This window comes from Zalophus californianus, chromosome 6 (assembly GCF_009762305.2).
Source record: "Zalophus californianus isolate mZalCal1 chromosome 6, mZalCal1.pri.v2, whole genome shotgun sequence".
In the NCBI taxonomy this organism is placed as follows: Eukaryota; Metazoa; Chordata; class Mammalia; order Carnivora; family Otariidae; genus Zalophus; species Zalophus californianus.
Window position 1 is genome coordinate 126,548,257 of NC_045600.1, and position 12,009 is coordinate 126,560,265.

Here is a 12,009-nt window from a genome sequence, read left to right on the forward strand (position 1 = left end):
CAGTGGGGAGGGGACAGAGGGAGAGAGAGAATCTTAAGTAGGTTCCATGCCCAGCACACGATGCGGGGCTCGATCCTAGGACCCTGAGATCATGACCTGATTGAAGGCAGACGCTTAATCGACTGAGCCACCCAGGCGCCTCCAGACCTGATTTTTTAGAGCAGGTTTAGGTCCATAGCAAAATTGAGAAGGTACAATGATTTCTTCCGTACCCCCTACCCCACACATGCACAGCCTCCCCCACCTATCTACAGCCCCCGTAGACTGGCACATTAGTTACAACTGATGGATCTACACTGACACATCATAGTCACATAGAGTCCAGAGTTTGCATTATGGTTCACTCTTGTTGGGGTACATTCTATGGGTTTGGTGAAGTTTATTTTTAATGTAAGGTATGAAGTTAGTGCATTTTGTATAAATTGGAGGTCATTTTGGTTTTGAAAGTTAGTGTAGAGCAGGGGAATGGCTTTTTGATTTTATGAAAGTGGAAGGTTTTTAAGAGCCTTGGGATATGACAGTGAAAAGTGATGTCTTTATGTACAGTTATTTTCAGAAGATTCTGTAACTTTTGAATTTGAACAAAGGAGGGAAGACTGGGATCTAAGGCTAGATAGATTGCCTCTTCATCCTAAATTAAAAATTAATTTAAATTATTTTAAGTTGGCCCCAAATCAAAAGTTGACCTAAGATGTACAAATAAGTGAGATCCTTCACTTAAAACATATGAAAACATGGTTTGTAACGAATGGTCCAAAATGCTATAACTGTATCTGGGCATGTCTGAAATATTTCATTATAGGTGCGGTCCGCTAATTGACCTTTGCAAAGGCCCGCATGTAAGACACACTGGAAAAATTAAAACCATAAAAATTTTCAAGGTAAGGATTTTTTTTTTAATACAGCAGACTTAAGATGACCCAGATAATGAGTAATTTCAATCACATCTTTTATCATCCGAACATCACAGTATTGTAAAATACTTCATTATTTGATTTTTACAAAAACTTCTAAAAATACTGTAATTTTTTAGATTTTTTGATAATTAGGACTTTACATGTAGTTTTGTTTATTATCTAAACTCACTACACATGTGACAATGCCTTTCTTTCTCATATGCTATGTTAACATGTTCTGGGTATCATGGTTTTCTCGAATCACCCTAATGTGAACAAGAACACTTGACTGGGATCTTCACGTCCCCGATCCTGCTTCCTCTGCTGCTCCTCCCGTCAGTGGTGCAGTTACTCTTGGCCCTGCTGCCTTCCCCTACCTCACTTTCCTTTCCCACAATCCATACAGCAGACTACATCGTTTTCTGATGAATTCCGGCAGGGCGGGTTTAATTAGAATCAATTTTAAAGTCTTTCCAGTGCTACCGAAAGTCATCTTTAAGTAAAGCTATGTTGATGATGTAGCAGAAAATTGTGCACATATTTAAGAGCGGTTTTATTTATCACCAAATGTTTGGTGTGTTGACCCAAATCTTGTTTGGTGCTTAGAATTCCTCAACATATTGGGAGGGCAATCCCGAGATGGAAACACTGCAGAGGGTCTATGGGATATCCTTCCCTGATAACAAGATGATGAAGACCTGGGAAAAGTTCCAAGAGGAAGCCAAGAACCGAGATCACAGGAAGATTGGAAAGGTACGCCGTGCGTCCTAATCACCAGCAGGATGGGGACGTTCTTTGGCCTATGATCAAATTGTTTGGTATTTCTTCTGCTCATGTCCGGTCTTCTGTTTTGCTGGCACTCGGAGTTTGCTGTTGCGTTCTTGCATGCTAATCCCCAAGTGTCCTCTCACCTCTTTCCTTCCCGTGTCTTTTATTAAGTTTAGAAATCACACCATTCTCTCATTCTTACCATGATATAAAAATAATGTTTTAAAAAATTGTATGTACTTAATAACATACTTTGTGTTTGGGAAACAGAGCAGAAAGAATGAACTAGATGGAAATTGTAACTGAGCCATTCCTAGCATATCACATGCATACAGTAAATATTGATCTATGGCAGTGAGATTTGAGATGCACTTATTGTTTTAATCTAGGAACAAGAACTATTCTTTTTCCATGATCTGAGTCCTGGAAGCTGCTTTTTTCTTCCCAGAGGAGCCTTCATTTATAATACACTTATGGATTTCATACGAGTAAGTTTACTTTTAAAATGTTTTTCTTATTCAGCCCCATTTTACTATTTTCTCTCATAATAAAATGGCCAAGCGTTTTCATTAGCTTTAGTTTATGAATATTAATAATAATTTTTTATTAATTAATTAATAAGAATATTAACTAATATTAATAAGAATTTTGTACCTAAAAGAGAAATACTGGATTGTGCTTCAGAAAAAATTGAGATAAATTCTATATTCCCTAAATAAAATGCATCCTTGGGATTTCCGTAAGTGCAACTATTGTCCATATACATTTCTAGAGCATGAACAGTACAGAGATAAGCATTAGATTAAGTGTGGAACTCTCTGTGAAGGAGAAGAAAGGAGGAAGTGCCCTCTCTGGTACACAATGCTAAATGATGAAGTGTGGTTGCTCAAAATGTGGTCCCTGGTCCCCCTCCATTGACTCCCAGGTGACTTGGCAGCTCCATCCGGAGCGAAGGGTAAAGGCAATTGTGTAAAATACCTTCTTGTAATAAAGGTCATAGATTAGAAAGTCTTCATCGCTTCTCGGCCTTTTGGCTAAGATCAAGTGTAGATTAGAAAGTCTTTAGTTTACGTCATTTGAACTATAGATACTGTCCAGAGATGATCCATGTGGACGATTAGGATTATGTTTCCTTTTTTGTGTTTTTTGTCTTTCCTGTAACTAATAATTACCTAAAATTTTCATATACTCAGTTTTATATCACTGACTTATTTAATTCTTATCACTTACTCATCCTCAAATTTTTCCTCAAAACTGCAAAACTCCTTACAGTGTATTCTTATGATTCAGGTAATGTCTCAGTAATTTTAAAAATGTGGTCCTCTTGTTCTAGAATTAACTTGCTACAAGGATTCTTGCCAACTGATGTCTTAGGACTTGTTTTATTCATCATTCTAGCTACTCCCTTCATGTGTCTGCTATGTTGATTCTCTTTTCTGATACTGTATCTTCCTCTTCCTTATCCCTCTCATCTGGGGAAGCACTTTCTTCAGTAACTTCCTGAGAAAAGGTTAATGGCGTGAGCTGGTTTTTCTCTGTCTACCTCACCAGTCTCATTTCCCTTCCTTCTCTTGTGCTGTGTCCCTGGAGGCTAAGCTCTTTGGACTCTACCACCTGGGCTACCTATTTTCCAGTAGGGATTGACCAGTGTGAAGCCCTGGTAGGCCAGAGGGCCTTGAAGAATCACTGAAGATTATCTGAGACTTCAGCAGGTGGTGATGACCATGACGCTGCTGTTTTGGATGGGCTATGCTGGAAAATCAACACAGCCCCTGGCGCCTTGAACTCTCAAGGTTGGAGATCGAGTTTTGGAGAATAAATAGAAAGCCTCTGTGGTGGCCTAAAAGGAATCTCTTTATCTTTATAGATGCAAGACCCACATGGCTGATGATTAGGCCTGATTTATATGGCCTGATTTGTACGGGCTGCAGAATTATAAAGGTATTTAAATTCACAACCCCAGTGGTCTCTTATGCTAAGGTAAGGGCACCTGTGGGAAAGAGTGGGTTCCTGAATTTTGGAATAAGAATTTTTGGCAGACACAGATGAGGCAGAAGACTTTGAACTCCCAGATGCCTTTGTCTGAAGAAATTGGCCTTTCCATGCAAACAAAACAAAAATAAAAAACATTCAGGAACTTTACCTGTTTTTCCTCTTGATTTTCTGTTATATGATCTTGCCTTTTCCCATATTTAGTAATTTTTTATTATATCTAAATATTGTATATAAAAAGAACTTCAGAGGCTATAGATAACTTCATCTCCCACTAGAGCATTTACCCCCTGCCAAGACTGAAGACTAATTGCTCAGTCCAGTTAAAGATTGAGCTGAGGGACGCCTGGGTGGCTCAGTCAGTTAAGCGTCTACTTTCTGCTCAGGTCATGATCCTGGGATCCTGGGATCGAGTCCCGCATCAGGCTCCCTGCTTAGCGGGGAGCCTGCTTCTCCCTCTGCCTGCCTCTCCCCCTGCTTGTGCTCTCTCTCTCTCTCTTTCTCCCTCTCCCTCTCTCTCTCTCTGACAAATAATTAAATAAAATCTTTAAAAAAAATAAAGATTGAGCTGAGTTAGGGCAGGGTCTCCATTTTGATAAGACATAGTCTCCCTCTTCTTCATCCATATTTCTAGGGCATGACCCTGTGGGGTTTCCAGTTGATAGGCTGGTCTCTTCAGCTCCAAAAGACTGGAGGAGAGTCAGTTCTGCTCTTCGAATGTGTTCTGCAGAGCAAAAGACTATTCCAAATCTCATCCAATTACTGTATTGGCTCAACATCTAATAATATGTCATCTGAATCTGCAGGTCTAGGTGCAGAAGCGGCTCCTCAGGTGCAAAGTACAGATCACCAAGTGCAGTTCTGCTCCTCATAAGATCTGTGAGCTAAAGGGGCAAGTTATCTGTGGGCCATCTCCCCCCACAACATTATAAAATAATGATAGAGAAATAGGATGCAGTGTGTACTGCCATTCAAAAAGGGGTGGGGGAAGGTAGTAGTCACTGATCTGTAGAAATCCTGACAACCTACTTGTTCTTTCTCCCTGGTCAGAAAATGTACTTTGGTTAGGGCTTTTGTCTCTGCATGGGTTGTGGTTCTGCCCTTTGAATCATCCTTCCTTTACCATGAGAAATAGCCCATGTAGCCTTCTGAGTAGCTTTCTCAATATTCTCAATCTGTTTCTTTCAGTAGGAGTTTGGGGTTCCAAGGCCTCATTTCATTTTGTGCTGTCTCTGTCCCTTTTAGTTTAAGCCAGTACAATTCCTTGAAAAGCTTCATGGGGTCTTTTATATACATTTATAATCAACACTTGGGTGAAAATCACACCTTCGTCTCTTTATGAGCCAGATCATTCTCTACCTAAGCCCGTCTGTGAAGCTGATGTGAGCAGTACACTTAAGATTCTTAAAAGCCTTAATGTTTGGGGCGCCTGCATGGCTCAGTTGGTTAAGTGTGTGACTTTTGGTTTTGGCTCAAGTCATGATCTCATAAAGAGACTGCTTCGGATTCTCACTCCCTCTCCCTCCAGCTCATGTGCACACTTTCTCTCTCAAAAAATAAATAAAATCTTAAAAAAAAAACCTTAATGTTTAGCTAGAGGGTCTACCAAGCACACTCTTAAGACTCTCAGAAGCCCTACCAGCTACTTGCGTAGATCATTCTGAGGTCTTCACAAGTGGTATACAGCCATACCCTAAAGAGCTTTACCCTAGGCCATGCTTTATGGGTGGGTGGTAACCTGTGTCTTTTCTTTGTGCTGAAGTCATTCTTACCTTGTGAGTCTGAGGATGCAATAGTTTTATTTATGAAACTAGCAGGTCCTGGCATTTTGATATTTCCTCTCAAAAACTTAATAGTACCCTGTTTAGTTTATATCTCTTTTGTATTTTGTCATAGGCAGCCATAAGAAGTCAGCTGTCCCTTTCTTCTCTCTGCCTAGACATATCCCTAGCTACAGTCCATGAATTCTCTGAGTACCCTTTCTGTTTTTCATCACCTCAGGTGATAGTGTTACCACCGTACTGGCACCACATAACAAGAGTCCCCTTTTCTTCATCCTCCAGTATATTTTCCTCACCGTCCTTCCAAGTCCTCGCAGATAGTCTCTAGCCTTCTAGCTCCCGCCCACCACCTGGCCCCAAAGCAGCACCCACATCCAGTGCAAATTCTGGTTGTCTGTTGCAGCATAACAGAGTGTCCTGAAGCTTAGTTGCTTAAAATGGCTATTTTTTTGGATTATTATCTCTAATGGTCTATGCATTAGGCTTATCCAGGTGGTTCTTACATTGAGTTCCTTATATGACCTCATTCAGATGGAGGCCAATGCCAGAGTTGCTGACTGAAGTTTAAGTTACATTTGTTAAAATGCATAAATCTGAAGCTCAAGAAATTTCCACATGTGTGTACGTCTGTACAACCACCACCCAAATCAAGACATAGAGCAGTTCCATCCTTCTTTAAAATATTTTATTTATTTACTTATTTGAGAGAGAGAGCAGAGTGAGGAACAGGGAGAGGGACAAGCAGACTCCCTGCTGAGTGTGGAGCCCAACACGGGGCTCGATCCCACAACCCTGCGATCATGACCTGAGCCAAAATCAAGAGTTGGATGCTTAACTGACGGAGCCACAGGCATCCCTAGGACAGTTCCATACTTTCATAAGGTCCTCTTGTATCTTCCCAGTCAATACCTGCCTCCCCTCTTCTCACCTGAGATGATCTTGCTGATTTCTATTAAGCATAGATCAATTGTGCCTAGTCTTAAACTTCATGTAAATGGACTCATACAGTATTAGCTATTGTGTTTCTGGCTTCTTTTGTTCAACTTAATGTCTGAGACTCATCCATGTTTTATGTATAATTTTTTTTCTATTGTTCGATGTATTTCATTTTGTGACTGTAGAACAGGGTATTTATTTGTTCTCCTGTAGGTGTACATTTACATTTATGTTGTTTCCACTTTGGAGCTATTATACATGAAGCTGGTACAAACATTTTTGTACATGTCTTTTGGTGGGCACAAGTACTCGCTTCTCTTGGGCATATACCTAGGAATGGAATTGCTAGGTCGTAGGATGGTAATGACTAACTTAAGAAAATACTGCATAGTTTTTATGTGGTTGATCCATATAATGTTCCTTCCAGAAATGTATGAACATTCCAGTTACTCTGCATCCTCTTCAACATTCGGTATTATCAGTTTGCCATTCGGGCAGGTACCATGGTATTATTCTGCATTTCCCTGATGAATAATGATGTGACAACCTTTCCATATGTTTGTTGGTCATTTGGATATCCTCTTTTGTGAAGTTCCTGTTTAAGTATTTTTCCCATTTTAAAAAACTGAGTTGTCTTTTTATGATTGCTTTTTAGGGGCTCTTTCTTTATTCTGGTATGAGTCATTTGCTAAATGTATATATTGTGAGTGCATTTTTTCAAGCTGCAGCTTATTGATTCACTTTCTTAATGATGCCTTTTAACCAATAGTTCTCATGTTTAACAAAGTCGGGTTTATTATTTTTTTCTTTTCTGTTTAGGGTTTTTCATGCCCTCTTTAGGAAATCTTTGCCAATTTCAAAGTCATGAAAATATTCTTCTTTGTCCTATTCTAGAAGCTTGATTGTATTTGTTTTTAGATTCAATGTCATGATCTATCTTGAATTCACTTTTAGGTTTTGTGGAATAGAGGGGTCATGGTTGATTTTTATCCACAGGTTATCCAGTAGCTTCAGTACCATTTATTACTGCAGTAGAATCTTTGTCCCAACCATTATATATTTCTGGATATTTATTCTGTTCTTTTGGTCCCTTTGTTGTCTGTCCTTGCATTAACACCACACTGCTTTGATTATTGTAACTTACTATAACTATGTATTGTCTTAATATCGGTAGTTTAAGTTTTAAAATTTTATTCTTATTCAGGACTATTTTGGCTATTTTAGATTCTTTGTATTTCCATATAAATTTTATATCATGGTTTTCATTTCCTAAAAAATAACTGCTGGGATTTTGATTGGAATTGCATTCATTCTATAGATTAATTTGCAGATAATTGACACCTTAACCACATTGAGTTTCTAATCTATGAACATTGGAAATTTTGTCGGTTCATTTAGTTCTTTCTTTTCCCTTGGCAGTATTTTGTAACTTCTATTTTAGAGGTCTTGCACATCTTTCATCAGGTTTGTCCCAAGACATTTAATTTTTTTGAGTGGAAATGGTGGAGAAACACAGACAAAGGTGCCCAACGCGCCTCGGTGGCTCAGTTGGTTGGGCCTCTGCCTTTGGCTGAGGTCATGATCCTGGGGTCCTGGGATCAAGCCCCTTGTCGGGCTCCCTGCTCAGCGGGGAATCTGCTTCTCCCTCTTTCCCTCCCCCTGCTCGTATGAGTGCATGCTCTCTCTCTCTCTCTCTCAGATAAATAGATAAAATCTTAAAAAAAAAAAAAGTTACCCAACATCATTAGTCATCAAAGAAATGAAAATTAGAGGCACCTGGGTGGCTCAGTCAGCTAAGCATCCAACTCTTGATTTTGGCTCAGGTCATGATCTCAGGGTTGTGAGATCGAGCCCCGCATTGGGTTCTGCACTGGGTGTGGAGCCTGCTTAAGATTCTCCCTCTACCCCCACCGCTGCTTTCTCTCTCTGTCTCTCAAAAAAAAGAAAAATTTGAAAATTAAAGCTGCAGTAAGCTACATGTCCACTAGAATATCCCCCCATAGTAAAACAACAACAACAACCAACCTGAAAATACCAGAGATTGGCAAGAATGTGAAAATTCTAACTCCCATTGGTGGGAATGCAAAATGGTACTGCTACTTTGTAAAACAGTTTGGGCAGTTTCTTACACAGTTCCAGTCCTAGTTTTTTACCCAAGAAAAATAAAAACATGCCCATACAGAGACTTGTATTGGAATGTCCACAGAAACTTTATTTATATTAGCAAAACTGCACAAAGTAAGCTATAAACATAATAACATTTCCCGTCATAGAGCATACTTTAAAATCATTCCCAAACACATGAAATGCTAACATGATTAGCAGTATTATCCAGAGTGGATTAAAAGTCCATTGATTATTATCTCCTGAGCCAAGCTTTAAAATAGTCTCTAGTCAAAACAAACAAGCAAACACAAAAAATTCTTCAATTTTTAGGTCCTTGGTTAATCTGAATATATAGAGGCATCTGACATAGCCACAGAATAGTTACTGCCATTTGTAATGATCTATAATTTTGTTAAAACTTTCTAATTTAGTAAAAATGAGGGATAGGTAAAGCAGCTTACTGAATGGCTGAGACCCAGCTATCCACAACTGGACTGAAAAGATGCTCTGCCGAAGAGTAACAATGGCATCCCTTTAAGTGATATGAAACGAGTGTTGTTCATAATTTTAAAACATTATGTTTTATACTTTTTTTAATTGTAAGAAAAAGTTTTTTTACTTCATTAAAATATGCTGGTCTAGATCTGTGCCAGATACCCTTAAATGATTAACAAATGGTAAGAACCTAAGAAACCAGCAACAGAGATCATCTGATCAATATCTTGAAGGAAGAAAAGTTTAAATAAAATAAGAACTTTGGTTGAAAGACTGTTTTCCTGTCCTGAGTGATTGAGTTAGGAAAGCTGTTGATAGGTAGGGAGGAAGAGAAACCAGCTTATGGCTTTATAGATACCCGCCACTTAATGTGTTATATATTAAAATTCTCAGCTTCATTTCTGTTTAAAACTAAACAAATCAAAACTAAATTTGAGTGCAACATAACATTCATGCTTATTGAGTTATAAAGTGATTCTACCTCTTAAGTAATAGAAAAATACCTGCTGTTTATCTAGAATGTAGAAGGATTTTGGAATTTGTAGTTATAGAAAGTTTATATATACATAATATTATATGTGATATATATTATACATATAGTTTCAGTTACTAATTTTCAAAAGAATTAACAGATTATGTACTATATACTATTATATAGTATAAAATAAAGATACTTAATGTGAAAATGAGACTGAGAGTACATTAATCTTTCTTTCATGATCCAGAACACCTCACCTAAAACTGAGGGCACATTAACCACAAACTAATATGAGGTGTAATCCCAAATTAAGAAATATTCACTCCTAGTGTTACTTTGCATGGAATTGTGATCTGTCTTGCCACATTTTAACATTAAATATGTTTATCTTAAAGGAGGAATATCACCAACATAACTTCACAGAAGTGCTCTCTCCCAACATGTACAACAGCAGACTCTGGGAAACCTCAGGTCACTGGCAGCATTATAGTGAGAACATGTTTACCTTTGATATTGAAAAGGACACGTTCGCCCTTAAGCCCATGAACTGTCCAGGGCACTGGTGAGTATTAAAAGTGAAGCAGATCTTTGCATAAGAGCACATAGCACACTTCATCACAGTCAGCTTTGAATATTACTAGTTTGCTTTTTTGGAGTTAAGGGATTCCTTTAATCTGAGGAGTGGTGGCTACCAGTTATCTTTACCAAGTTATTTCATTCTGGAGAGTACATTTACTCTTTAAGATATGTTTGATCTTGGGCAGGTGTAGAATGTTAACTGGAAACCATTTAGTTTTTGTGCCTCTTTGAGATAGAATTATATATCAATTTTATAAATTATTATATTTGTTTCTGTAATAGTAATACACATCAAATACACATATTTGCAGAACATTTAGTTATTATATACTGTTTGGGTTGATTAAAACAAGACCAGTGAAGTCATAATCAGTGGGTTACTGGATTTCATTGATTCTAAGATAACTTCCCACCCACTCCCATTTCAACATCCCTGAAATCAGAATGCATCATATTATCAGGGGCCTCTTAGCATTATGTCATAACTTAATGGTTATTTCCTTTCTAGTGGTACGTAATATAGTGATACATCTTACAGTGTTGTCTTAGATTCTTTGAATGAATGTAATTATCATAAAGCTGGCATGCAAATTCAACCTTGTAAGACAAGCATATTTCACAATAGGATGTGAACAGACATGAGTATCCACCAAAAAATTTCCCAAGTATTGTGGTTTTGTATCATCAGCATACATAGTTTCAAGTACATTGGCCTTAGAAGGTAACTATAAAACCTTAAAACAAACTGAAGAAATCTTTTTGCCCTTTAAAGACTAAAAGAAATTCAACTTTACAATGACAGCATATAAAAAATATATACTTAATTTTGTGAAAACTGGTGTGTAAACATCTGTTTGCTCTCTTTTTAAACAGAAGGTAGAACTAACCTAGAGTCTTGCATTCTGTGAAATACTGTTAACTTTTTAACTCAGTTTCCTATTAGGTACCATTTGAAGCTATAGCCTATGATTTCAACTATAGTTATAAGTAAGCCTGAATGAAGGTAGGGAATGGAATTTTGATCTTCATACCTTGGAATAAGGAAGTAGGATCACAGTGGCTTAGTGGTGTTGGGGTGAGAGCCAGGAGTGGTTTTTTTTTTTTTTTTTTTCCAGAAGAGAGGTCTTTTACTCAACAGGGAACACTTGTTGAGTGCTTATGGCGTTGGTGCTAGGAATGCAGAGGTGATTAAGACACCGTCCATTTCCTTAGGGAGCTCACGAGCAGAGTGGGACAGAAGCAGATATATCGACAATCAGTTATGAAAAAGTAAGTTCAGTGTCAAATTAGTGGCATGTTCCAGGTGATCTTAGAGCCTGAGGAGAGACTGCCTAGCCTCATCTAGGGAAGTGTCCAGGGGGCCTTCACTTAAGAAGTAGCCTTTGAAATGAATTGTACACAGTAAGTAGAAATTCACTGGGTGAAAAAGAATAAGGAACAGAATTTCTGGAAGAGATAACAGACAGGGTTCTTTCTCAGAGTGCTGCAGTGATATAAATTCAAGGTTCAAAAATTCCTAGAAGTTTTTTTTTTTTTTTTTTTTTTTGAGGGAGAGTGAGCATGGGGAGGGGCAGAGGGAGAGGGAGAGAGAATCTTAAGCCCCGATGTTGGGGCTCAGTCTCACGACCCTGAGATCATGACCTGAGCTGAAATCAAGAGTTGGATGCTTAACCAACTGAGCCACCCAGGTGTCCTTGAGGAATTTTAACTGTAACTTACTAATATTTAGATAATTACTTAATCTTTTCTCTGCTAAGTAAAAGCCGTGTGTTGTTGCATCTTTTCTAGTCTAATGTTTGCTCATCGTCCACGATCATGGAGGGAAATGCCTATCAGATTCGCTGATTTTGGAGTTCTTCATAGGAATGAATTATCAGGAACTTTAAGTGGTTTGACTCGAGTTAGGCGCTTCCAGCAGGATGATGCCCATATCTTCTGCACAGTAGAGCAGGTAAACGGTAATACTGGGTGAAACATG

At 38.3% G+C, this 12,009-nt stretch overlaps 1 protein-coding gene across 7 annotated transcripts in view; it reads left to right on the forward strand.

Moving 5' to 3' along the window:
* The window catches only part of TARS3 (threonyl-tRNA synthetase 3), a 76,642-nt gene that overhangs the window by 21,519 nt on the left and 43,114 nt on the right, over nt 1–12,009 (forward strand). For 6 of the 7 annotated variants that reach the window (XR_003515810.2, XR_003515809.2, XM_027571315.2 and 3 more), the window contains exons 8-12: nt 803–881; nt 1,503–1,649; nt 2,054–2,152; nt 9,848–10,014; nt 11,820–11,982. Coding sequence is in view for 5 of the 7 variants with exons in the window: in XM_027571315.2 (XP_027427116.1) it covers nt 803–881; nt 1,503–1,649; nt 2,054–2,152; nt 9,848–10,014; nt 11,820–11,982 (655 nt within the window). In the remaining 2 variants the exon portion in view is untranslated. The remainder of the gene's footprint in view (nt 1–802; nt 882–1,502; nt 1,650–2,053; nt 2,153–9,847; nt 10,015–11,819; nt 11,983–12,009) is intronic. The other variant, XM_027571319.2, reaches the window with a different exon arrangement.